The sequence below is a fragment of the Camelus dromedarius genome, chromosome 10 (genome assembly GCF_036321535.1).
Source record: "Camelus dromedarius isolate mCamDro1 chromosome 10, mCamDro1.pat, whole genome shotgun sequence".
Lineage (NCBI taxonomy): Eukaryota > Metazoa > Chordata > Mammalia > Artiodactyla > Camelidae > Camelus > Camelus dromedarius.
The window spans coordinates 28,524,919-28,550,229 of NC_087445.1; the positions used below are offsets into that span (position 1 = coordinate 28,524,919).

Consider the following 25,311-nt stretch of genomic DNA (forward strand, 5'->3'; position numbering starts at 1 on the left):
AACAGATAGTATCAGGCCTGTGGTGGATGTATGTTTTGCAGATATTTTCTTCCACTCTTTGGGTTGATCTTTCTTAATAATGTCTTTGGATGCTTAGACATCTTCAATTTTAATTAATCCCAATTTATTAATCTTTATTGTTATTACTTTGCCTTGTTTCAGAAATCTTTGCCTATGCCAAGGTTACAAAGATATTTTTTCTGTGTTATTTTCCAAAAGAATTACTGTTTATCTTTCACAGGTAGGTCTCTGATCTCTGTGAAGTTGATTATGTGTATGGTATAAGGTAGAGTGTCAACATATGTTATTACTCATATAGATATCCACTTAACCCAGTGCTACTAAAAGGACTGTTCTTTCCTGCTGTATTATTGAGGCACAATTGTTTATAAACAAACTGCCTGAATGCAGTTGGGTGTTTTAGAGTTATTATTCTGCTCAACTGGTCTGCTTATCTTTGAGCCTATACTTCACTGTTTTAATTTATTTGGCTTTATAGTAAGTTTTTTAATAAGTAACTGACATTGTCACCTTCAACAGGTAGTTCCTCATCATTTGTTCTTCTAACAGATTAACTTGCCTATTCTTGTTTTTTTGCACTTTCTTATAAATTTTGAAGTCAGTTTTTCTGTTTTTTAAGAAAAACATGTTGAAATTTATATTGGGATTCCACTGAATTCATTGATCAATTGGGAAAAATTAACACCTTTATAATAATAAGCTTTTCAAACCAGGAGTATTTTATGATCATCTCTTTATTTCAATCAGCTTTAATTTATTTAAATCATCTTTATTACTAATGCTACATTATTTTCTGCATAGAAATCTTAACTTTTGTTACATTTATTTCTAGATTTTAAAAATGTTTTTGATGTTCTTGTACATGGAATATTTTAAAATATTTATTTTCTGATTGTTTGTTGTGAGTATATAATTCAGCTGATTTTTTTATATTGACTGTGTATTCAGCAGCCCTGCTAAATTCACTTATTAATTTTAATATTCATCATGTCTCTTCACGTTTTGCACATTATAGTAACTAGTAAAATCAACTAGTTCCTATCCAAGGATGGGCACATCCAGCATGCTGTCAGAAATTGGTCCAAGGAACACACATGGACTGTTCAGAATGTCATTCCTTTAAAAAAAAAAAAAAACTTGAATGAAAATTTCACTTTTTTTCGATTATTAACATAGCTTGAATTGTGGACTTTGTCCTTGGGCAGAAACTGCTTAAGGAAAATAGCATCTATGGTGATATAATTATGCTAACTACTACCTGTCAGTACACTTGGTGAGGTCAGTTGAGATCTCAGACACATACGTCACTTCATTTATATCACCAGGAAGGAACTTCATGCTACGTGGTTTTAGCCAATGGTTAAAGACATTTTAGAACACCTTCACTCCCTCTGAGCTATGTGACTGAAAATATTTACAATTGGAAGAAGGGGCAAAGAGGCACAAATAGTTCCAACTTACTAATTTTCCTAAATCATAGAACAATATAGTACTTTAAAAAAATCTGAAAGATAATGACAGTGATTTTACTAGTTGATTGCTGTCAAAAGAGGACCAAATTAAATTAGACGCAGACAAAAGAAGCCAAGTTGCCTACAGGTATTTAAAGTATGGTAAAGTACTGAACAGAACATACGTTTAAAAAAATCTTTGTTTGATAGTGGATGAGATAAATATTTAACCCCTTGGTGTCATTAGCTTCTGCTGCATACCAAACCATTGCCAAATTTAGTAGCTGAGCCAACATCTATTTATTTATTTCACAATACTCTGGGTCAGCGGTTTGGACTGGGCTCATCTAGGTGGTTCTGCTGTGCTGTGGGCTGTGCCTAGCTCATCTTTGCTGGGCTCACTCATGAGTCTGTGGTCAGCTGCCTGGTCCTTTGGGAAATGACTGGTCTAAGATAGTTCAACTGGGGAGCTCATCTCTGTTCCATATGATCTCTCTTCCTCTACCAGGCTAGCTCGGGTTTATGCAAATAGCGGTAGTGGTAACAGGAAACCCAAGATCAACAAGTGGAAGAGAGCCTGCAAAGTTGCTTCCTGAGGGCTTCTTGAGGCTCAGGGTCAGAACACATACAGTGTTGCTTCTTCCCTGTTCTGCTGGCCAAAGTGAATGATGAGGCCAACCAGAGGAGGATAGACTCCTCCTCTCAAGATGCTTAGGAAGATGGCATTTTTGGGTCACCTTCTACACCCTCCATATAACAAGATATAGTGCTCTACGATGTGTTTTTAAGACAGGGGTTAAATACTGATAGTTTACAGTTTATTTAGGTAACTAATAAGAAAACATAAGGACTTCACGTTGGGGTGTTAAAAGCCTTGCTCTAATGGGGAAGGAATTCCTGGAGTGAAGACTGAGGGATGAAGTGTAAAAGATAACCGAGACTGAAAAGCTAATTTGGGAAGCTAGCCAGCAATTGACTCACAGCGGGACCTAGCTTCTAAATCCTGAAAGAAAGGATTTTTGAGTTATTGGAAAGGCTGTGTTTTCTAATAGTCTGAATGCCAGCGTACTGTTGGGTATTCGTATCACTGCTAACATTACAAAGTATAAAAGGGTCAAAACAAGACTTTGATGTACCAAACTTCAGAAACTCTTTTTTTTTTTTTTCTTTTTTAAAGTATGTGTCAAAAGCCTTTTTGGAATCAGAGATTTAAAAGTGTGACCACAGAGATCCAGTGTGCCCACCATTTCTTTGTACATGAAAGCAGATTTTTTTCTAGTTTTCAGGAACGCAAATGAGAACAAATATCAGGTATTTTACTTTTCAAGTAAAATTTCTAAAGTGGATTAAACTTCTCTAGGGGAGAGCCCTGGGACAAAGAAAAAAATTTATTTGGTTTTATAGGGCCTGTTGTTATATGGGAAGGAAAAACAGCAACTTATTACATTAGAAAACAACACATTTTCTCTGATTGTTGTAAGTGGAATTTAGGTGTGGGAGACAGCCATAGGCTTCCTGAAAAGTGAAGCTGGAAACTTCCATAAAGTGTCAAAGACTTTACAACAGAGTGCAATGGTTGTGTCCAAATAAATGGATTGGAAGTCTCTACAGAGATGTGGGGCAGGGTGAATGGTGGAGGGAGATTTATATTTTTAAAACCATTGGCGCACAGCCACTGGACAAGTTGTCTGAATATAAATCAGACCATGTCACTCCATAGCATAAAGCCCTCCAGTGTCTTCCCGTGGCACTGCAGATGGAATCCAGTCTCTGCAGTGTGGCCCACAGGCTCTATGCAATCTGGGTCCCTCCTGGTTGCCCAGTCTAGTGCTCTCTGCTCTCTGCCTGGCTCACTGGGCTGTAGCCACACCAAGCTCAGTCCTGCCTCCAAGCCACTGCCCTGGGCGGTCGGTCCCTTAGCCTGGAAAGCTCTTCTCCAAGTTTTCTCATCATCATTATCCAGGTTCAGGCTAGCACTGCACCTCTTCAGGGCCCTTCCCTGTTATGCTGTCCCAAGCTCTCCCCTCTTCGTTACCTTGTTTTCTGTACAGCACTCACCAGTTAACTTTTTAAAAAATTACTTGTATTTTCTATCTCCTCACACCTGAAGGGATTAGGGGCCTTGTCTTGTCCATCATTATGGGTCTGGTACCCATCACTGCACCTGGTATTCAAGAATATTCATGGAGGAAAAGAATGAAGGAATTCATTTTTTAAACAAAAACACAGTTGATGTGTGAAGTGGTTCTAGCTTTTGTGTGGATGGTTTACAATGATAAAATGAGGACATTGTATGAAAATCTCAAAAAACAACAATCTCTTTTCTCCTCTGGGTGTTACATCATGTTGACATCAGCTGTCACATAGCCACTTTAACAGGTGGTGATTATAGCAAGTGTTTGACTCCAGAAGGGGATGGGTGGACAAAACCAAACTACCAGTCACTAAAAGCTCTCTGTTTTATCTCTTGTCACCTGAAATACATGTGAAAAAAAATCCAAACTGTGGAACATCTAGGCCAGTGGACCTCCAGTGATTGGTGTGGCCTAGGAGAAAATGATAGAACTTCTATTTCTGTTTATTTTTATCTCATTTTTAAAATTTCTAATTTTTTGTGTTTGGCAACTTATTTAGTTCAGTAGTATTCTAATGGGGATGTATAATATATAAATACATCTACTCATGTATTTTTTTAAACATGCACTATATTTCTGTATGGCCTGTATGCACTGTATTTATGGATGGAATGTATCCACCCATCTGAAGTTGGAAAATAGTAAGATTTATGCTCTGAATAGTTTCGACCCTAGTGACAGTTGCTGTGGAGGAAGTGAGCACATTTTCTAAAAGAATAGCTTTTGAAAAATGTTTCAGAGGGTAATGTGATAACACATCATGGTTAAATCTATGATTAAAAAATATTAAAGGAAACATAATAAAAGCAAGGGTCTATCTATTCCGTTTATGATGGAAACATCATTGAGCATACCACGAAAGATAGACAGATTCCTAAAATGATGACATTTTAATCTGGAACTTGATCCCCCGCCAAATTATAGTTAGGGGTCACCCCTTCCCCCACATCACCAGTGTCCTTGCGCATCTGGCTGCTGCCCCAGCCCTTGCTTGCTCCTATTCATGTCAGTGCCTGGGTACTCCTCTTCTTAAGTATATTAAAAGTCTGTGTTTCAGAAGGCCTCTTGGATGATCCCTAAACCCAGCTGAGAAGTTTGGTAGATGTTACTGTCTAGCATCTCCTTTCCTTTTAGTCATGTGAGCCATTCATTTAAGATTACAACTGGTATCTAGGAAGTTTGGTATTCAGAAAGTTACTACATCCCATTGGCAAGAAGGCTTTTAATGACTTTAAACTGCGTTTTTGATATTTCTACTGTGTATTTTGTCAGAGTACTTTATAGAAGTATAATAAAAACGACAGTGTTTTAAAAAGCCTTTTTCCATAGGTCTTGAATATATATTCTGAAAGAGTGACTGTGGGAAAAATTTTTTTTTTTCATTGCTAGACTAACAACACATCCCAGTATGGGAAATGCATAGTGCTTTTATTGCTGCGGGAAATTTTTGTGCTTTATTATCAAGTCACTTTATAATGCCACTGCTTTTGAAAAATAACCATTGTGTGTCTTCCTTTCTTGATTCAATATGGTCGCGTTGCCCTCAGCAACTTTATAATAAAGTACATTCCAGCTGGCCCCTTTCCACCTGGATAACTGTCCTAGGTATCTCTGTGAATTCACCATCTAATGGTTTCCTATCTTCTTCCAATTAGTCTACATGTATTTTTGCCAGAGTTTAAATGAAAGAGAAAAAGAACTCCATTAAAAAAAGAGCTTGATGAAAATAGACAAAATAAATGTGCCTCAAGGTGGTATAAACATGTGTTTGCATGTTATTAATTCAACTAATAACATGTGAGAGTCTAAAAAAAATTATTTCTGGTTAATCATTTCTGCTTCTAAGCACACCTATAAAACTCTTTGACTCTGAGATACTCAGGTACATAATAACTAGTTATGGAGTGAAAGATTGACCCTTTGGAGAATTTTTGACTCATGGGATAAACTTTAATGTGTGGATTGTTTATCTGTCTAGGACAATGACTCTCAAATACTTTTATTTAGTGAGATCCTTTCATCTTTCCTTCCTATACCGAGTTTTTAAGGTTTTCTTTCTCCTTCATTTGGGCCAATCCTTTTACTGTGTATCTGCCAATTGATGAAGATAATTTTTTTTGTTCAATGTTGCTCATTTTAGAATGAATCATGACCTCACCTAAGCATGCTATCTCCATTGTAGTAAGTCAGAGATGAGAGAGACAGAATACTGTCAAGAAAGAAAATTGGTTTGGGTTCTAAACCTTCTCCTGAGACGAACCAGATGTGTGTCCTGAGTTTATTAGTTCCATTGTGTCCTTTAATTTCACTCATTGTCTGCTTAATCATGAGGTTGTCCAAGATGTAATTTTTCTGATTTTTATCAATCTTTGGTTTCATTCAAGGGGAAGGGTAGATGTGAAAAAGGCACTAGCAGTGAAGAAGAGAAGAATATAGCTGATAAAATAAATGTGCAGGGTGAGAGAAGAGGAGAGTGTATACTGAATATCTGTGATTAATATTTTACTCTTTCTACCCTTTCTTTAGGTTCTGTTTCTATTTGGTTAGCAACCATTCACTTGGTTTCTCCACATACAACTTAACTCCTCTACTATATGTGGTGTTTATAGATTTTCAGAGAGATACGTGGTCAGTCATGAGGACAGGATTGGGAAAATGAAGAGAAGATGCTTTCATTCTACATTCCCCAGCCATTCATGATGGCCTCTTACAATTCTACTTTCTATCTCTGTTGCTGGCAGTGATTTGAAAGAACATTCCTTGGAACTGAGTATTTCTATCCTGGGACTCTTCCCTAGGAAAAGAGCTAAGCTCCCAACATGAGGGATGGGAGCCACATCTATTCACTGACAGACATCAGTGTAGTGTCTGTCCCATTTAACAGATTCATTCTTTTTAACTGGTGACTGTATTTATGTGGCCTAAACCTGTGAATTGACCTTCCCATCAGGCAAACCAACTTCAGTTCTAGCTTAGGACAAAGGGAAATTTGGGAGCCGTCAATAGTGTTTTGACTTCCATGCCCAGAAATCTGTTTTCAGTTTATGGGCTAAAATTGCACTGGAAACACCTAAAATTGATGGGTGTAGACAGAAAGAGGCCTTGAAAATTCCCATTTTTTAATTTAATTTTATTTTTCTTCAACATTAACGAACTGTTCCGGGACAGTGTTTCCTAACCTTGGCGTGGTTAACATTTTGGTCCAGATAATTCTTTGTTGTGGAGGGTGGTCTTGTAAACTGTAAGATATTTAACAACATCCCAGGTCTCTCCTCCTTAGATGCCATTAGCACTTCCCTTATACTGTGACAATAAAAATGTCTCCAGACATTGCTGGTTGTCTCCTAGGGAAGGGACAAACTCATTTTCAGTTGAGAGCAACTGATCCAGAGTTTTGATCACTCAGAAGACAGAATAACACCTGTGAGTAGGCAAAATCAAATTCTGTTGAGCTCTAGTAGTGAATTATTTAAAAACTATTAAAAGACCCTGTATTTTGTTCTTAGACTAATATTAAGGGAAAAATATTATGGGGTGGTAGATTTTCCACAAAATAAATTTTAAAATTTTCTTTTCATAGTAAAAAAGTTAAATCATTATCACGTACTGCTAGATTTCTACTATAAATTTATATAAATAAAACAAATAAGATGGATATAGTAATAACCAAAACCTTATTATGCATAGTATATTGTACAAGCAAAATGTATTTTAAATAAAATATTACTTTACATGCACTAAAAAAGAGACCCTTTTGATTTTTAAGATAACAAAAAAGTAAATGAGGAATAATGAATTAGAAATGAACGTTTCACATCCATTAATTAATCTGTGTTCTTTTGTTTGGGTGGGAAGTGACTGGGTAACATATCTGTCTATACTTCGTGAGATTGATCAGTTTCTCACTTTAAAAATGTATTTTGGGAAGAATGGAACAAAGAGCAGAGTCCAATAGCGTGTTGAATAGATTTGCATTTTAACTTTTCCATTGCAAGCTTCCACTAGCATCATATAAAACTAGATAGAAGTTACCACATACAGTAATCATTTTAAAAAATTAGATGCTTTTTTCTAAATCTAGCCTACTTTTCAAATCAGAATTATAGTTCTATTTGTAGGGAAAAAAATGGGTAGGCAGGGAGATAAGGTTTTTTTTTTCCCTCTATCTGCTCATTTCTCATGGCGTACTTCCTGAAGGAGAAAGAAACCATCAAAGTTAATAATGTTGTTTTCCCACTTCTGAAAGTAACTAATATTTATGTGCCTTGAATATAAAGTTATTTGATATCTTACAGAGATGATGTCAACAGTAGTTTGAAACGTGAATTATCTTATATAAAACTCAGACCACCGGCTTTTCTCTTTGTACATCAGAACTAAACATATGAAGAGTCTTTAATGTATCCATATTAATAGGCATTGTTTTACTTTTCAGTTATTCTTATAATCCAGTTGGCTTCGCCAAAAAGTTATTGTGTACGTAAAATCACCTGCTGTCTTCACCTTCAGTAAGTCATAGCCTAAGCCAAAAATGAGATGATTGAGTTATTACTGTGTATTTGTATGTAATATCTCATCAACTCTCTCTTGGCTTTTCTTTTTTTCCTAATTTATTGCCATGAAAACATGTTTAGCACAAAATAGAGTTCTGATAGGATATGCTGTTATGTGATAGAGTACAGTTTAAGGAGTTTTGTATTGATTTCATTAAAGTAATTCCTTATGTTCTTTTAGATTCAAGTATTTTATCCAGAATACATTGGATGTGAAGTTATTTTTCACTGTTTAATTTAATAGTATTCCTCTGTTGCCCTTCTTTTTGTCAGTACTGGTTCCCATAATTGTAATGAAGCTTTTGGTGCTGCATGTATTGAGGAATGTGTTTTCCATGTCCTTCACTGATACTAATTATTTTACAAACATTATAGATATTACTTCACATGGACGGGTAGAAATATGCCTGCCTTTCCCATCTGTGGAACACGGCATGCCTTTGCTGTCAGAGTCCCCATTTCTGTTATATCCCAAACAGCGACTTTTCGGTAGTGGGAAATAGAACTCTTCTACCGATGATATGAAATACCTGTTTTTTCCTTTTTAATTATAATATTTCTATTTGGACATTTTCCCGTTACACACTTGACCACTTATTGATCCATCACATTCTATGAAGTAGTTTGGAAAAATGAAACAAGTGTTTTTGGCGGAGTGAGGGACAGGGACGGGGTGTGAGTGACCCCAGAGGTTAAGTGGGTTTCCTCACATAACAGTGACTCCTTAGAGTCTAATTATTAGGAAGCCAAGACTGCAGGGACTCAGGATTCCCACCTCTTTATTTCAGTTTACAACCTAGAAAACCTAGACCTTGTTTATAGCTGTGCTGTTCAGTGCTGTTGAAAAATGAAGCTGTAGTCTGTGCTGTCCAGTGGGGCAGCTGCCAACCACATGGGGCTATTTAAACTTAAATACAATAAAATGTTTCCTTCCCCAGTTGCACTCGCTATGTTTGAAATGGTCAATTATTAGTCAGTACAGATAAAGAATATTTCTATCCTGCAGAAAGTTCTTTTGGATAGTGCTGGAGGATTCTTGTTGTAGACCATGATAAAATATTTAGGAGATTATCTTCTCTTGGAAAATCCTCATGAATAAGTGAAATGTTGAAAGCTATTTTCTGTTTTCTCTTTCTGTTTGTGTCCTTGTTCTGTGTGTGCTGAGAGCACGGGAAACTCACAGGGTGCCCTCAGAGGTCTCCACCAGGCTTGCTCTGAACTCCAGGCACCACCCCCCACTCCTGGCATCAGCCACAGCAGCCCTGCTTTTATCTCCTTCATACATCGTAGTTTCCTGGTAGTATGTCTTCTGTACAAATGCTTTTTGTTTCTTTTTTTCTTCTTTTAAGTGATTGGAAACCGGTTCTAGTTGATACAAAGGCCTGATTGGTTTGGGAGGCTGATAAAAAGAAGTTACATTTTGGGATTTCCTCCTTACCACACCATCCCCCCAACTTAATGGGTACATGCTCAGCTTAAATATCATTGCCTCTAAGATGTCCAGAATTGAAAGTATAGGACTATTTTAAGACAGAAAGGAGTAAAAGATTTAGGGCTAAACAATATCTAGTTTTCAGTTAAAGGAGTGTTTTTTTTTTTTAATCTTTTTTTTAATCTTCTTATGGAGATTTTGTTTTTAAACTTAGTTCTTTCCCTTTCTTTCCCTCTTTTCAGAATAATGATTTGATGCTTTACCTTTTTCCTAGATTGACCAATGTAATTTCTAAAATAATTTTTAAGATTATAAACCAATGAACTTTAATATTATGTATTCCAGTTAATTACAGTTAGTATTCTTTTTGCTGCTCAGATTTTCCTACATTTGGCTGATGTGAGCCTCATAAACTTCACTCCTCTTTTTGGATCTAAGCTGTTGGTTGTTCCTGAAAACCTCTTTGCTTCCTAGTACGGCAGGATGTTCCACTCTCATTTTGCATATTTCCTGCATCAAACCTACAATCCCTCATTTCTCTAGGGACATGTAGGATATTTTTTTTTTAAAAAGAAGAGCTTCATTTTGCTTTTTCTTCTCTTAGGTTAACATCATCTACAGAAACACCAACAATACAGAAAACTGAAAAAAGAAATCCTTCAGTGTTCATATTAGCCTGAATATGAATAGACATATTACAGAAAAGGGTTCCAGTGTTAAATTGAAGATTGAGTAGGTGTCAGCTAATGAGCTCACTTGAAGCAGTGTTTATTAAGTCACTTAGGCAAGGGTACTTTTTGTTGTTTCGTTTCAAATTAGATTGTGTACACTGGTGCTCTGAACTGTTAGCTTCTCTAACCACACATGGACATAAATACAAAGGTAGATATTCAGCCAATTGGAAGGAAACAGAATTATTGTTCTTAAGATCTTTGTGCTGTGAGCAATAAGAAACCAGAGACTTTTAAATATTTTTAATTTTATTCTGAACTCATCTAGATGGTTCAAATCTGCCCATCCCTCTTAATAGAAGGCACAAAGGGCGCAAAGTGTATAAAAATCACAAGGTTAGCTTCTGCTGAGGGCTAGTGGACAAATGCAGAGTAATTTGTGATGTAAGCTAAACCATGGTATTTTGAGTATCTCCAAACCCCTTTTCTTAACCTTTTCACTGCAGAGTGCTTGTCAACCCTTTCTTTAGGCTCATGGAAATTACTTGTAACATTCATTCATCCTCATTATTTTCCCTGAAAATGTTTCCTTAAAAATCTATTTCCCATTCTTGTTCCAAAATTTAAATTCCACCTTACTGATATACAAGCCAGCATTTTCCTTTTGGCAGTGTTTCTATGTAATAAACAAGATACAGAGTGGAGACTGGCTGGAATATACAGTCAGAATCAGTCTTATCATCACACCTCTGATCTCCTTTTGTCATATCTTGGCCAAGGGCAGAGCCCATTTAAGTATAAATAGGTATGTTCGTATCTGTGTTCATTTCTGGATCCCATCACTGTTTCCAGTCCAGAGGTCACATTTGTAGGTTCCTTTGAAAGAATTTAGTCTTCTTATGGCACTTCAGTTGAGAAGGCGAAAAGCCACATCACCTCGTTCCTGGGAGAGCATTTCATACATCTCCATCTCTGTGATTGCACCGAGCCTTCCTGGAGCAGTTGGCTCTGATACGCTTGCACAGACACAAATTGAGTCTGACAGGACTGATGTCTCCTGGACTTTGCTATCATTTGAAATGCTGGCATGAGGATGGGGCCCAGGAACTGGGGAGAGGGAGATAGCTGATGCTTTTAGCACTTCTTCTATGAAGTTTTGAGAATTTTTAACATTTGATAGCTGTGAACTGCTTGATAAGTTGTTTTGCAGATGAGATTGATAACAATAGCTGATTTGGAGCAGCTGGCTAGCTTTTAGTTTTAAGTAGATGCATTTCTATGTCCAATTTGCTTCTTCATGCCACCCACAAATCTATTTAAAAGGGAAAAAACGGCTATCGAGTGGAATGATAATTAGAATGATCCCCCTCTTCCTTTTAGTTTTATCTTCCTGCTTTCAAACCATTCATACATAGTAATGAAAAAGATAGTATCTTAAAAAAATTGTTATTCTCATGCTCAAGCTCAGTTTCAAAAAAGACACACTCTAGTATCCACATTACAATACTTTTTAAAAGTACAAGTTATTTTAAGTTTTTAGATTATTTCCGGGTATCTTTAGTTATTTTGTGTCCAGAATTCTATACATGTTTCACATATTCCTACATACAAAACTTAAAGGTATACCGTATCATTGGCAAACAATTTTTAATTATCATTCTCAAGTTCTTCTCACAATGATAGAGGAAGCAATAACATTAAATATGCTCTCTCTCTATTAAGAGCTTACTCTGTATAAGATGTTGTGCTAGATTTATTGAAGGTGCTATAGGAACGATTATTTATTACCATAAAAGCCATACTTCAGATTGTTCCTTGGAGCCAGTCAGTCATCACTTCCATTCTTTTTCATTCCCACCAGGACCACCATTACTCTTAAGGTCTGTGTTACTTCCTACCTGCGACTCTTGATAATACTATTCTCTAAATCATCCCACATTCAGCTGTCAGTTAATCTTTTCAAAGCTTACTTCCATATTGTTCTGCTCTGAAACATGACATAGCTCCCTCTGTGGTTTGCTGCAAAAAGCCTGGTTGACTGATTGACATCCAAGGCTCTCTATGACCTATTATTCTTTAAGCCTGGACCATTTTCCTTTGCCTCTTCTTCTTTTGGTTTCTGAATGGATCTGTTACACCAACCCAGTAGTCTCAGTGTGGAGCATGGACTGGCTGCACCAACATCATTCAGAAACCTGTTAGAAATACAAGTTCTTGGACACTACCACAGACCTACTGAACCACAAACTGGTTGGTGGAAGGTGCCCAGTTATAAGCCTTCCAGGTGTTTCTAATGCATATAGATATTTGAGAAGCCCTGCTCCAGGCCAACCAGGCAACTCCCCTCTTTCAAAGTTCCTTTTCCACTGGTCTGCCTCTGCATAGAATTCTCAGAATGCCTTTCCTTCCTATTGATAAAATTCTGCCTGTTCTCCAAGGCCCAGTTGGAGACACCACCTTTTCCATGATGTTGTTCCTGATCCTGTCTTTAATGTCATTATTTGGCTTTCCTTCCTGGCACTAGTCACTTATTAACTTGTGTTAATCATCCAATGTAACTTTTATTTTCTGTACTTAACTAGGAAGTCATAGAGGATGGACTCTGACTCATTTTTGTATCTCGTGACACGTAGGTGTGCTAAGAAGCAACTCTGATATCTCTCACGCAGTAGGATCTCTAAAAACAATTTCTGGCTTATTGATTTTACATAGAAGATTGAGAAAACTAACCCCTTGCCCAGAAGGCATATTAAAATCGTGTTAAATCCAAGTGGCTCATGGTAGCTATTGTTTTGATTTATTGAAGCCAGACTAGACTTAAATGTGATGTGTCTTCAGGGAAGAAGCCACATGTAATACTGTAAAAACTTCTAACCTCTACTGTTTAGCTGGAGAAGTTGAATTAGCACTGTCATTTGACCTGGTGCCAAGAAAGCAACTTCCATTATTCTGTCAATAATAGACTTTTATCCCACAAAGTGGAGCTTCTCTTAAATGTTTCTTAGAGCATTGGTGTGCTTTCATACACTGATGTAATCATGCAACATTTTGTTAAGAACTGACAGTTTCTTCTTGTAGAGCATTGCCCACAAAGTGGCATGAGCGGATAATGAAGTTCAGAGTTGTTGGCTTTAGGATGGCCTGAACATGGGAACAAAATAAGTAGGGGCTGCCCCATTTTACAAACCAACTTATTTGCTTCCTAATACAAAGGCGCCATGGTTCCAGTTTATGGTGCATGTATGGTAGGTTGTGTCTTTCGTGGCGGTTGTGATGGAATGAGAGGAAAAGAGTGAGAAATCTAAGTGTCTTTGTGTTTTCTTCCCTTTCTTCTCTCTCCCTCTCCCCTTACAGGCTCTGAAAGTGTTCCAGCTGAAATTTCAGATCGCCCTGACTCGCTGCGGCTTCCGAGGCAGTGATTCCAAGCTGCCAGTGTGTGCTGGTGCCAAGCTGCAGGATGGTGCACGTAGCCGGGCTGCTGCTGCTGCTCCTCATCTTCTTCCTCCACGCGGATGCTGAGAGTAAGCCCTTCTCCCTTTCTCTGAGGGGCTGTGACCGTAATGAGTGGTTTTGTTTGCAGTTGGCACCCGGCTCAGGGTCTCTGACTATGTTTCCTTTGGAAGTAAATCCTGAGACACTGGTGGGATCCTCCTTGGCTACCAGCCAGCCTTTCAAATATGTGACTTCCTTACCATTTCCTTTCTTTCTTAATGTCCTTTTTCTTGTGCATCTAACTGCTCATACCGTTTTGCCTTTTCTTTTCTTTTCTTTTTTTCGCTACTCTCACTAGCCCAGTGACAAAGATACTATGAGACCAATGATATAACTCAAACTGGGATTAACCAGTTGGTGGTGCCAATAAGTAAACATTGCTCAGACCCATTAGAAATTTCTTTAGTTTTGTGGATATTTCTATGTTTAGAAAAATGCACAATGTCACATTGAGCCCAATTAAACTCCCAAGCCCTTGTAGCTGTCATAGCAGCTGTTCTAATGTACTGTTTCCGACAGCTGTCGTGGAGTACCGTATTCAAACAAATCAAGCAGAACTGACAACTTTGTGGCTGGATGAAGGGTGTAGAAGTGTGAGGAGAATTCTGTGGAGTACAAACACCAAAGTTGTGATTATTAGACTCAATTTATGAAACTGAGATTGTAGTCAATTAATTAGCTCGCCAATTAACGAGGAGATCGTATCTCTTTGGTAATTAGGAAATCATTAGGCCTACCTTGTTTGCATGTGTTTCTTTTCCCATCTGTCCTTTGGCCTTTTGAAAGAGACAGTAGTGGAAAAAGGCATGTCTCTGGCTTGTACTCACTGATACATCCTGTCCTCGGTAGTAGTTTAGCTCATATGAGAGTTGGCCATTCTCTTTGGGAGTTGCTGGATATTATTAAAATGTGTAATATCTGCAGTTATTAACTTTCTCATCCACTGACTATTTCAGTGAGATTAAATTTGATTCATGTTAAGGATGTTTCAAAGACAAGGATCCTGGGTCGTGTTGGCCTTTACATTAATTGTATTTCGACAAGAATTTCCTTAATAGCAGCCAATTTCTTTGTTTAAATAGAGGCTCTATTTTCTAAGGAGAGCTTTCCAGGAGTGAAAGGAATACTGTTAATAATAGGATACATACGGAACGTGCATGTTTTAAGCACAGCATTCTCTGGTTAATAATGTATATAGTCTCCTAATTAGCACTTGAGAGTGTTGGTTTAAGGTGAAGCCAAGGAATTTCTAGTACAATGCCAGCAAATAATTAACTGGGAAAAGACCCAAATGAAAGATGCTTGTGTTATTTTAAAGCCGTTTATGTCAAAATGTATTTTAAAGTTGAAATCTAAATTTAGTTTATTGAAGAAATCAGGCATATGGCTTTCTTTTTCTGCTTTGGCTAGAGTGAAAAAGTAAGTTGTTTTACACTTGTGAATTTTTGGCAAAAGCACATTAAGACCCAGGGAATCCAGTTTAATAGGAGATCTCAGAGACTTTCTTAAAGTTTAGTAGATATCATTATCATAGATCCATGAAGTCATCCTTCCAGATAAGTAAACCTGTTCTTCTACTGAGTGGCTTTGCTTTTGCTTAATTCTCTGGTGTAAGGTGGCTGACAGATGTCAAGAGTTCAGGAACAAGTATTGTAAAATTTAGAATTACATTTTAGAAACAAGCTAATCTGCAGATGCTCATCATCGTCTACGCCTTCTCCTTTCATCTCCCCTTCTTCGTCTCCCTCTTGTAGTCCTTCAACACTTCCTATGCAGTAAAGTCTTAAATAAGAAATAACAGAGGCCCCAGTTAACAATTGTTAAGATATTTACCGTGTTGTATATTTGCATGATACCAGTTTTCAGCTTCAGGATGTAACCTGAAAAAGAACCCATTCTCTCTCACTCTTACTAATGCAGCTAAAAGGAGGGACAGGCTTCTTGTTTGCCACGTTCATTTTGTTTAGCTTTGCCCTTGTATACTCAACCTTGATGTAGGGTATTTTCCCTGTAGGATTCATTTGGCATTGTGGAACAGCATATGCAACCTGAGCATTCCTGGCGGAAGAGGAGAAACAAGCCATATTTTTTTAGGTACATTTTAAAAGAAGAAAGAACATCCCTTAGTAATCTTGGAGGGTATTCGTGGTATATGAAAGCACATGGCAGACTTGGATTTATAATTTTAGCCACTAACAATGTTTAAACAACAATTGATAAAATTGGATCTAGATTATAATCCATTGAATTGTGCCATGACCTTCTCTTGAAACACTGGAAAGAAAAAAAAAAAAAAACAAGATATAAGTAGCTCTGAAGAAAATTTGATTTCTTCACAATCATGTAATGATGGTATTTCTTAGGCTTCTATTACCCGTGTCACTGGTTTGTTTCCCTGTACTTTGATTAGCACATCTAACCATATTTGTTATTTTCTTTCCCCTAACTGTATTTTGTATTCATACAAGAGATCAGGAGTTATATTTCAAAATTTAATAGTAGCTTGTGAGAGCCATTTGAGAACTATGGAGTCGGTTTTTTGGGGTTTTTTTTTTTTGTTTGTTTGTTTGTTTTTGTTTGTTTGTTTTTGTTTTAAATACGTTCTCTTTTGAAGAAGAGAATTACATGCAGGTAGGGAGTAGAAAGAAGCCACTCTCTGGTACCCTGTTAATGTGTTCATCTCGCTACTGAAATGATTAACTCCAAAGAGCTGGGAGTCAGGATTATAATCTGCTGTGTGGAACATGGTAGCAAAGTGCTGCTGTGACTTTGCATTAAGTAAGACAGCTCCTGTGAGCCTTGGTTAAAACCCAGGTTGAAAAATTGTGATAATATCCCTTTATCAGAAAATTGTAGTCTTTGCCATTGCCAATTTTAAAGTGTTCTACAGATCCCCACTATTATTTTAAAAGGCTCGATGTGTGTGTGCTTGGATCCTTTTTCTTTTCAATTCCTGTGTCTGGAATACTCAAAATGATTTGGCTTGTTGTTTCTTTAGTGCACGTACACATGGTAGAGCTGTGGTCTCAGGAAAGAGTCAAATGTGAGCACTAGTGGTAGCCCTTCCTCTTGCCAAGCTGACCGGTTTTCTGTAGTGGTTTGATTCAGGTCAATTCAGGGATAAGGTGCGTATAAATTATCGATGAATTTAGGTTGTATTATGTTAGTGTAATCTTGGTGAATATTCTTCTTTTGGCTGAGTTTTCATAATAGTTTCTGGAACTTTGTGTAGCTTTAATTTACAATTTACCAGTCATTAGAAGAAAAAACAACTTGATGCAGAGCAAGAACCTGCTATTAGCACCTTCTTTCCTCAAGCTGGTTTCACTCTAATGAAATTGCTTATATTCTAGACCTGAGTTTGTACTTCCTGGCCACTGTAATTGGACCTGAGTGTTTACTGGATTTTTATTAGAAACATAGCTCTTCATAGTTTAATTCCTAGAATGGTTTAGCTCATCCTTTTCCTGTTGCTCTTTGCCGTTTTTCTGTCTCAGACGGTGAACAAACACGCCCTAATTTTCCTTCCTTACTGTTCAGGGACCTCCCTGTAGTCTCTCTCTACTCACCGTCTTTCCATCCTAGATGAAAGCAATTAGGTTTCTTTTATCCACTCTTTGGTATTACATCCCTGTATGCAATAGAAATTCTTTATTTCTTTGGCATTAGAGAATAGACTGATATCTATGCTATAAGATAATTGTATTTTCCTTACTTATTTTCTGATGGGCAGCTGGGGTGTTGGTTAAGAAAGTAAGCTCTGAAACCAGGGTCTGGTTTTAAATTCTACATGACGCATCATGCTCGTTGCCTGTTTTCCTGTCTTAAAAATGTGGATGATGAGTGATGATGATGATGGTACAGTACAGTACTCATGGGTTTTATGAGGATTGAATGAATTAATGTAAAACCTAGCTCAGCAGATAACACACTGTAGATGTTTAATAAATGTTATGTTATATCATGATTCAAAAACACTCAGCTAAGATTTTTATTGAGCACTTGTTTTAGGTACTATGCTAAAATTATTTAATTTGATCTACAGATTATCAGCATTTTAGGTAGTTGATAAACCAGGTTTTCCAGCAGACTAAGAACATCCTTAGCTCATTAAAAACGTCCTTTTGTTTTCATTTTAGATTATGAATGTTTGAGTGTATATATATGTATGTTTGTATGTGTGTATTTATATCACAGAGCATTTAATCATCTTTTAAAAGGTAAATTGCTCCGAATGATGAAAATGTTCTAAGATTAGAGTGGGGTGATGGTACTGATGTAGTATAAATATATTAATGCCATTGAATGTTTTAAATGGGTGATCTGTGTATCACGTGAATCGTATTCCAATAAAGCTATTTTAAAAAGAAAAGGAAAACTGCTGCTTAACCCAGCTCTCAGGTTAGACCCCCTTTGATATATGTCACCTGGATGAAAAATGTGCTGGTTCCTTCAGGCCGTTTAGAGTAGACGTGCTTATTAAGGAGAGCAGGAAGAAAGCCAGTTCATTTTCCATGCATCTCGGTGCCTTCCTTGTTTTCCTTTTCTCTGAATTTACAGAGGTGTGGCAAAATAAAAACCTCGCTGCTCCCAACTCATTCCTCCCCTCACTGTAAAGTAGCAAAATTAGCAGCATCCAGCTGTCTGTGGCAAGGAAAACATTCCAGCTATTTTACTGATCCTTTAGTCCCATTGCAGAGTTTTCCGTAGCTTTCCAAATTAATTGCTCCCAGCAGAGCTGTACCTACCTAGTAAGGTTAAGAATATGTCACAAAATCAACAAATGTGAACACTTCAAAGCATTTTATTGCCTGTAGAGGGACTTGCTTTTTTTTTTTAAATCCACAGTATGACACATTGTTATTTCTGATCTCTATTTGTGATGAGGCCCCCAGCTCAAAGGGTGGAACAGTATCTGAAGCATTTGTGAATTACTTCTTGTTATTGCTAATAGCCTGGTGAGATTTGATTATATTGTGCTATAATTTCCTCATTTCCTTCCCATCACATTCTTAGTTTCTTTAGTTTTCCTCACATAGCTGCTCTTTACCTTATTTCAGATAACCTTGACTTGTTTGGGAGCCCCCACTCTTCTGCCCATCTTGTCAGCTTCAGTTCATTCAGAGAACCCAGCCAGCGTCCATCTTGAAGTAAAGAATCAAAGAGAAAAGTACTGGTGGTTGGGTGGAAGCCATTTCTCCTACCTATAATTTTGTCTTTTGTCTTTTCCTCAGTTTGCTTTAGCTTCATTTTTATATTCACCGAACGTGTGTGTGTGTGTGTCCACATGCCCCTGATACATGAAAAGCTTTGTACATAATGATGGGAGTATACAGATTTAAAGAAGTGTGGTCCCACACCAGCTTGTAACCTTCCTTCAGAATTCAAAGCTCATTTTTCAGAACTCGTCCAAACCATATTCTCAGATTTTATCTCCAGGCAGGAAGTAGGGCTTAAGAATATGGACTCTGAAGCTGGAGTACTAGTGTTAGTGCTCAAACCCCGCCTCTGCTGTATAGGTGTTCTGACCATGTGCAAGTTACAAATCTCTGTGTGCCTCACATCTGTAAAATGAAGATGAAAAATGGCACACACTTGATATGGTTATGAAAAGAATTAAATAGAGAACTGCTTGCAAAGCATTTGAAATAATAGGATTAAATGTTCACTAGATGTTAGTTACTGTTTTTTTTTTTTCTCAGTTCTCATCAGCTTACATCATTTCCAAATTAGAAGCATCCATGTTTAGATCTCGTTGACACTGATTATCCTATTAACTTTATGATTTGAGCAGTAACTTTTAAAAATGTAAATATATATCTTCATATATTCATTTATGTCTCCTAAGGGCATTGACTGATTGGCTCATTCACATATTTAATAGTCCCTTTAATAAATCTTTACTGGACACATTTCCTGTGTCAAGCATTGGGGTAACTACTGAGTATACAATGGTGAGATAAAGAGATATGACCCGTTCCCCTAAAAGGTTTAAACTCTAGTGAAATGGACAAATATTTAACATTAATCTCAAACTTTTCATGTTTTCTAACTGTGATAAACCTTATAAGGGAAGAAAATAGGGAGGTTAGTCCCTCATCTATTCGGAAGAAAAATAAAGAGCTTTCCTGAAGGTGAGGGTTTTTTTTATTTTTAAATAACTTTAGACTTAAATGTAAGTTAAAAATTGTAGAGAAATTGCCCATGTACCCTTCACCCAGTTTCCCCCAGTAATAGTATATTACCTAATGACAATACATTATCAAAGTCAGGAAATCAACATTGGCACCACACTATTAACTAAACTACAGATTTCACTAGCTTTTACATCAACTAAAAAAAAAAGATATATATATATAGTTCTGTTAAATTTGATCACATGCATAGCTCTCTCAGATTTTTTGAGCTAACATCTGATGGATGAATAGAAGTTAACTAAATTACACCTGAAAGAGCTGTTAAGGTTCAAGAAAGAACTTGCTCTTATACCGCAAGAGAGGCTAACCTAGTGTATTCTGGGGACTGAAAGAATTGATGTGATTGGATCCCAGAATTCAGATAAGGCTAGACCAGTAAGCAGGACCATCTATTGCAAGGCATCATAGAATTTGTCCAAGGTTTTGGTTTTTATTGTAAGGATGGCTAGGGGGGTGAGAGAAGCTATTGTATTAAAAAAACAAAAACAAAAACACATCCTTGCTGCAGGATGGAGAAATGCTTTGGAGCCAGGCCAGTGGAGAGTGGCCTTGAGATCTTATAAGAAGCTAGTTGGAAGTTAAGGAAAAGAGGGTACCAGGTGATGAGGGTAAGGCAGGCCAGACTACCTTGAAACTTAACAAATAATTTTAGTTGATTTTTATGGTGATGCATTCTTGTAAAACTTGAGCTACCAACAGACTATTATAATTCTGAGTAAAAGAAAAAACCAAGTTAATAAGGGACAAGTAATCCTTTAATTTTAGCAGGTCATTTTTTTTCCCCCAAAAAATATATCACTGCACATTTCATAATGTCTCTTTTTGGTTGTTGACTTCAGGTTATTTTATTTTAATCTTACCTTTATGTTAATATTTGTAAAAAAAAAATACTCTGGAATCAGAATTAGTTTAAAATTGTGAATGAAGTTCAAAATCCTACTAAAAAGGGTATTTTAATTTAGTTTTGTCCTCTGACAAAAGTTTTAAATTCACTCCAATTTGTGATGGATTTTGCATAATCACAACATAGTGTTGTGATGTCTTTTATACTACAGTTATTAAATGTGACATTAAAATATACTAAGTACTTACGTCTTCAAAAAACTTCAGTTTACATAAAAAATCACAGTATATTACTTTTGAGCTGTAAGCACAGAAAGTGTAACAAATTGATTAAACTAAATACATTTCAATTGTTTTTCTTTCTTAGTTTTTGTTACTGCTAAATAAATGTCCAAGAACCTTATAAAGGAGTGAGAAAACAAAATTTCTATTGTTTATCACTAAAAGGGGCAGACTTTAAGTATTGCTTTTTGCCTGTTGACCAGATCGTTAGAACTATCTACATTCCTTATATAGCCTAGGATTTTAATTTTTTTTTTTTTTTTCCCTAGAAGCTCTTTTTGGTAATGACAAATGTGGGGGGAAAAAAAGAGCCTGGATTTTCTCAGTACGCTTTTAAAGATTTTTAAATTGTTTTATATTTGGTCAAGCTGAGATTTTTAAGGACTTAATTTTTAATTTGTAATAAAAGTTTTCAACTTGCTTTTTTCAAAACAGTTAACAAACTGCAAACACCTGTTATTAAAGGTGTTTAAAAAAGAGTGGGGAAGGCATTCAAAGCTTTAATCAATAGTGATTTCGGGTTGATAGGGAGAAACCCCCTCTAATATCTGTATGAATCCTTTAAAAGTAAATTTAAATCACAACATTTAATTTTAAAGTAATATTTCACTCAGTAAATGCTTACTTGTGTGCCCCAAACAAGCTGGATACTGATTCTTATTATCACAGAATTTAGTTTCTGGTTGGAGCAGGGCTGGGCAGGGAGGGAGGAGATGTGTAGCAAGGCAAGGTTATGGATGAAAGGTAAACGAACAATGTGACTTCGATAGTTACCCTTCGGAGGTAATGAAACAGCGTGATGTGCTGTGAGAGTAAGAGGGCATATTAGGGGAGGGGACAGCATAGTCCTTCATTTTATATCAAGGAAGGGGTTGCTTAGTGAGACATGACACATAAGCTGAGTGATGGGAAGGGATCAGCCATGAAAAAGTGAAGTTCAGAGTATTCAGGAAGAGGGAACAGTGATTCACAAAAGCCTTAAGGAAAGAAGAAGCCTAGTGTGTTCAGAGAACAAAATAAAATCCAGGAGACTGAAGCACAGCGTGTGAGAAGACATACTTAGGAGAAGGAGGAAGGGGCTGGGGCAGGTGGTCCCATAGGCCTTGGCAGGAACTGGATTGCTCGGTGAGTGTGTAAGGAAACTGACATATTCTTGGGATATTGACCTGTGAAGCTTGAGTTGGGCACCACTATCACTGGAACAAAGTAAGTTTTTCTTTCACAAGTAGTACATTGAAGGGTTGGTGCAATCTTCTGATCAGGATATAAATTCATTTTCTAAACTGCTGGACTGAAATTTCCTTCGTGCCTTCCAGTATTGACTTTGAACACAAAAGCCTTTGGTTAACAAAAGCAAATGTATCTACGTTTAGCTCATTAGCTCGGGCCAGTTTTGTTTTCCTTTTAAAGCAGGTACTTTTACGTTGGAAACAGATAATTAAATCAACACGTCATCCACAGCCATAGTTGGAGAGGACTAAGGAGGGTTTATATGGACAGCAGGGCTGTGATTGGAGGCAGTGGCCGACATAGACTTGCAGGGAAGGGAACTTGAATAGGGCTTTTCTCCTATGTGCTTCCATTTAGTCAAGGTTATAGTAATAGGATTCTTGATTGCTGTATGGAAAGTATATTCTCTCGATAGGTGAATTTTAATAAACTCTTTCCTGGTAAACCTCTTTGATGTGGTGAAAAAAACACTATTGCTTATATGATTTAACATATTTGGACTTAGTTTTAAGACCAGGGGATATGTAGGGTAATAAATAAATAAAGGATTATTAAACCATAACTTAAATGTGTTTTCTCTAAAATAGTGCATGGGATTAGCAACCATATTTGGCTTAAATTTTGGTCCCTTTGCTTACCTGAAACAGTTTTCTCAATTCTTCTGCTCAAAGGTCTCACAGATTCCTGTGAGATTTAAATGAAATCCTATATGCAAAGTGCTGTGAGCTTCTGATGCATAGTAGGTGGTCAACGAAGTTTCATTTTCATTCCATCATATAAGCCATAATGCTTTATGTATGCAGGAATCAATTATCTAGCACTTTCACTATTTTCATGATTTTCAGTTCAAGGAATGAAGCAATATATACCTTTTTTAGGCAGCATCAAACAAGAAAAAAAGCATCCATTTCATGGATTTGTATTATAACTTATGTGCTGAATGTTAAGTGAAATCTCTCACCACTGTGTTTATGCTGTCAGTGTAGCCCAGGGTTTCTCAAGCTTGACACTACTGACATTTTGGGCTCTATCATTCTTCATGTGTGTGGCGGGGGGACTGCCCTGTGTATTACAGGATGTGGAGCATCATCCTTGGCTTCTACCCAGTAACACTCTGGCCCCCAGTTATGCTGACCAAGGTATCTTTAGATATTGCTGAATGTCCCCTGGAGGACAGAATTACCTCTGGTTAAGAGTCGTAATAATGCGTAAGCTCTGGTACAGCATGTTGGTCCAGAGATTAGAAGAGGGAGATGCTACCTTTCTAACAAAAGGGGGCAATTTTGTTTGAAATATGATAGGCCTTTCACAAGCTCTTGAAATGAGCTATGCAAACTGAGAAAGAAAAATCATGGTTCTGTTTAATACCTCTATGACCGGAAACAGATTGCCCAACTTCATGTCCCAGTTTTGTTGTTTTGGAGTAGTGCATGGTAACTGTGGTTGCTGTGAAGATTCAATCTTAACTCAAATCTATGCCTCACACGTAGTAAACACTAAATAAATATTAGCCATTATCATTATTATATTAACTATGTATTTTATAGGTTATTAAATTAATTTTGTTAATAAATTATTTTTATTTTATTTTAGCAAGAAAATCCAATTTTATCTCATAGTAATGATCGTGATCATACCTCCCTTTTGTATAATTTTTCAACAATTTATATCTTTAATCTGATTTGTTCCTAAATACTCTAGGAGTAGGCAGGATACCTTTTATCATCCTTACCTTTCAGATAAAAGAAACCAAGGGTCATAGCAGACGACCTGCCTGGAGCAAAAAGGTAAGCAGGGGGTAGAGAAGGTTCTACAACTCAGCTCTTTTGACTCCTTGCACAGGAAAGAGGCAGAGCAGTTATAAAAAAAAGTAGGCACAAGTACTCAAAATGCCTAAGGGATGCCACTACCTCGCAGACCCCGGAATCCCTTATCCATTGTAGTTGTGCAGCAACTTCACTAATAGAGTGAGGATTCAGAGTCATTGAGGAGAGATTAGACCATGTTCACAGTTTATACACTGTGTTAGAATTAGAGAAACATAGGGTGACTTACAGAAAGGCTTCTGTCTTGTTTCAGTTAGGAAAGAAGAAAATACTATCAATTTGGAAAACTTTGCAATTTGTGAAACTAGTGTTTATTATAAAATGACTTTCATTATTCATTAAGCTTCCTTGTCGCTCTTATCTGGCAATTTGATTTGAAATTGTCAGCAGGAGGGCCTGCCTTCAAGATTTTATCACCAGAAGCATGATGTGACCATCCTCCTAGTCATGTTCTAGTCAATTGGAAATCATGGCCAAAGTGTTTTAAAGCTCCTCTCAAGGTGGTGTCAGATTCCCCTTGCCTTGAATGTGGGTTAGTTCCTTGAGGTGCTTTGACCTGCAGATCACTGTAGAAGTGAAGCTACACTTAGCCTGGGCCTAACCCTTAGAAATCTGGAAGCTTCTATGTTTACTCTCTGCCACCTGGTGTTATCACAGGAAGACGCCCAGCTATCTTGCTGGAGGGAGAGAAAGAGATGCCCAGACAGCCCACACATATTGTAGCCATCCAGGTGAAGAGCCAGATATGTGAGCAAAGCCATCTCGGCTTTCCATCCAGAGTCCCACCTCCTCCTGATGACCACAAGCCATGGAAGTGACCTCAAGTGAGACAAGGAGAAGAACTGCCCAGCTGAAGCCCAAGTGACAGAATCGTGTGCAAAGAAATACTTGCCTAAAGCAAGTTTTGAGGTGGTTTGGAATAAATAAATAAAAACAGCAATAAATAACTGGAACACATGGTCTTCACTGTCATCAGAATGAAGCATCTACCGACTTGAGGAGCAACCTTGGACCTGTCGTTGCTTTAGTCTATCTTCTTTGGCCCTGTACCACAGATGACATTCTCAGTAACAAGCATTTAAAGGCAGTCCTTTTTTGAGTAGATGAACACATTGATACACAGCAGTTAAAGCCCTATTGTGTGCTAAATTTCTGAAATCTTTCCACATTTTGCTTAC

At 37.1% G+C, this 25,311-nt stretch overlaps 1 protein-coding gene across 20 annotated transcripts in view; it reads left to right on the forward strand.

Annotated features, from left to right (window-relative positions):
* The window catches only part of PTPRD (protein tyrosine phosphatase receptor type D), a 1,876,190-nt gene that overhangs the window by 1,483,086 nt on the left and 367,793 nt on the right, over nucleotides 1–25,311 (forward strand). For all 20 annotated transcript variants that reach the window (XM_064490208.1, XM_064490209.1, XM_064490212.1 and 17 more), the window contains one exon: nucleotides 13,618–13,784. In XM_064490208.1, the coding sequence (XP_064346278.1) occupies nucleotides 13,721–13,784 (64 nt within the window). In that variant the 5' untranslated portion in view covers nucleotides 13,618–13,720. The remainder of the gene's footprint in view (nucleotides 1–13,617; nucleotides 13,785–25,311) is intronic.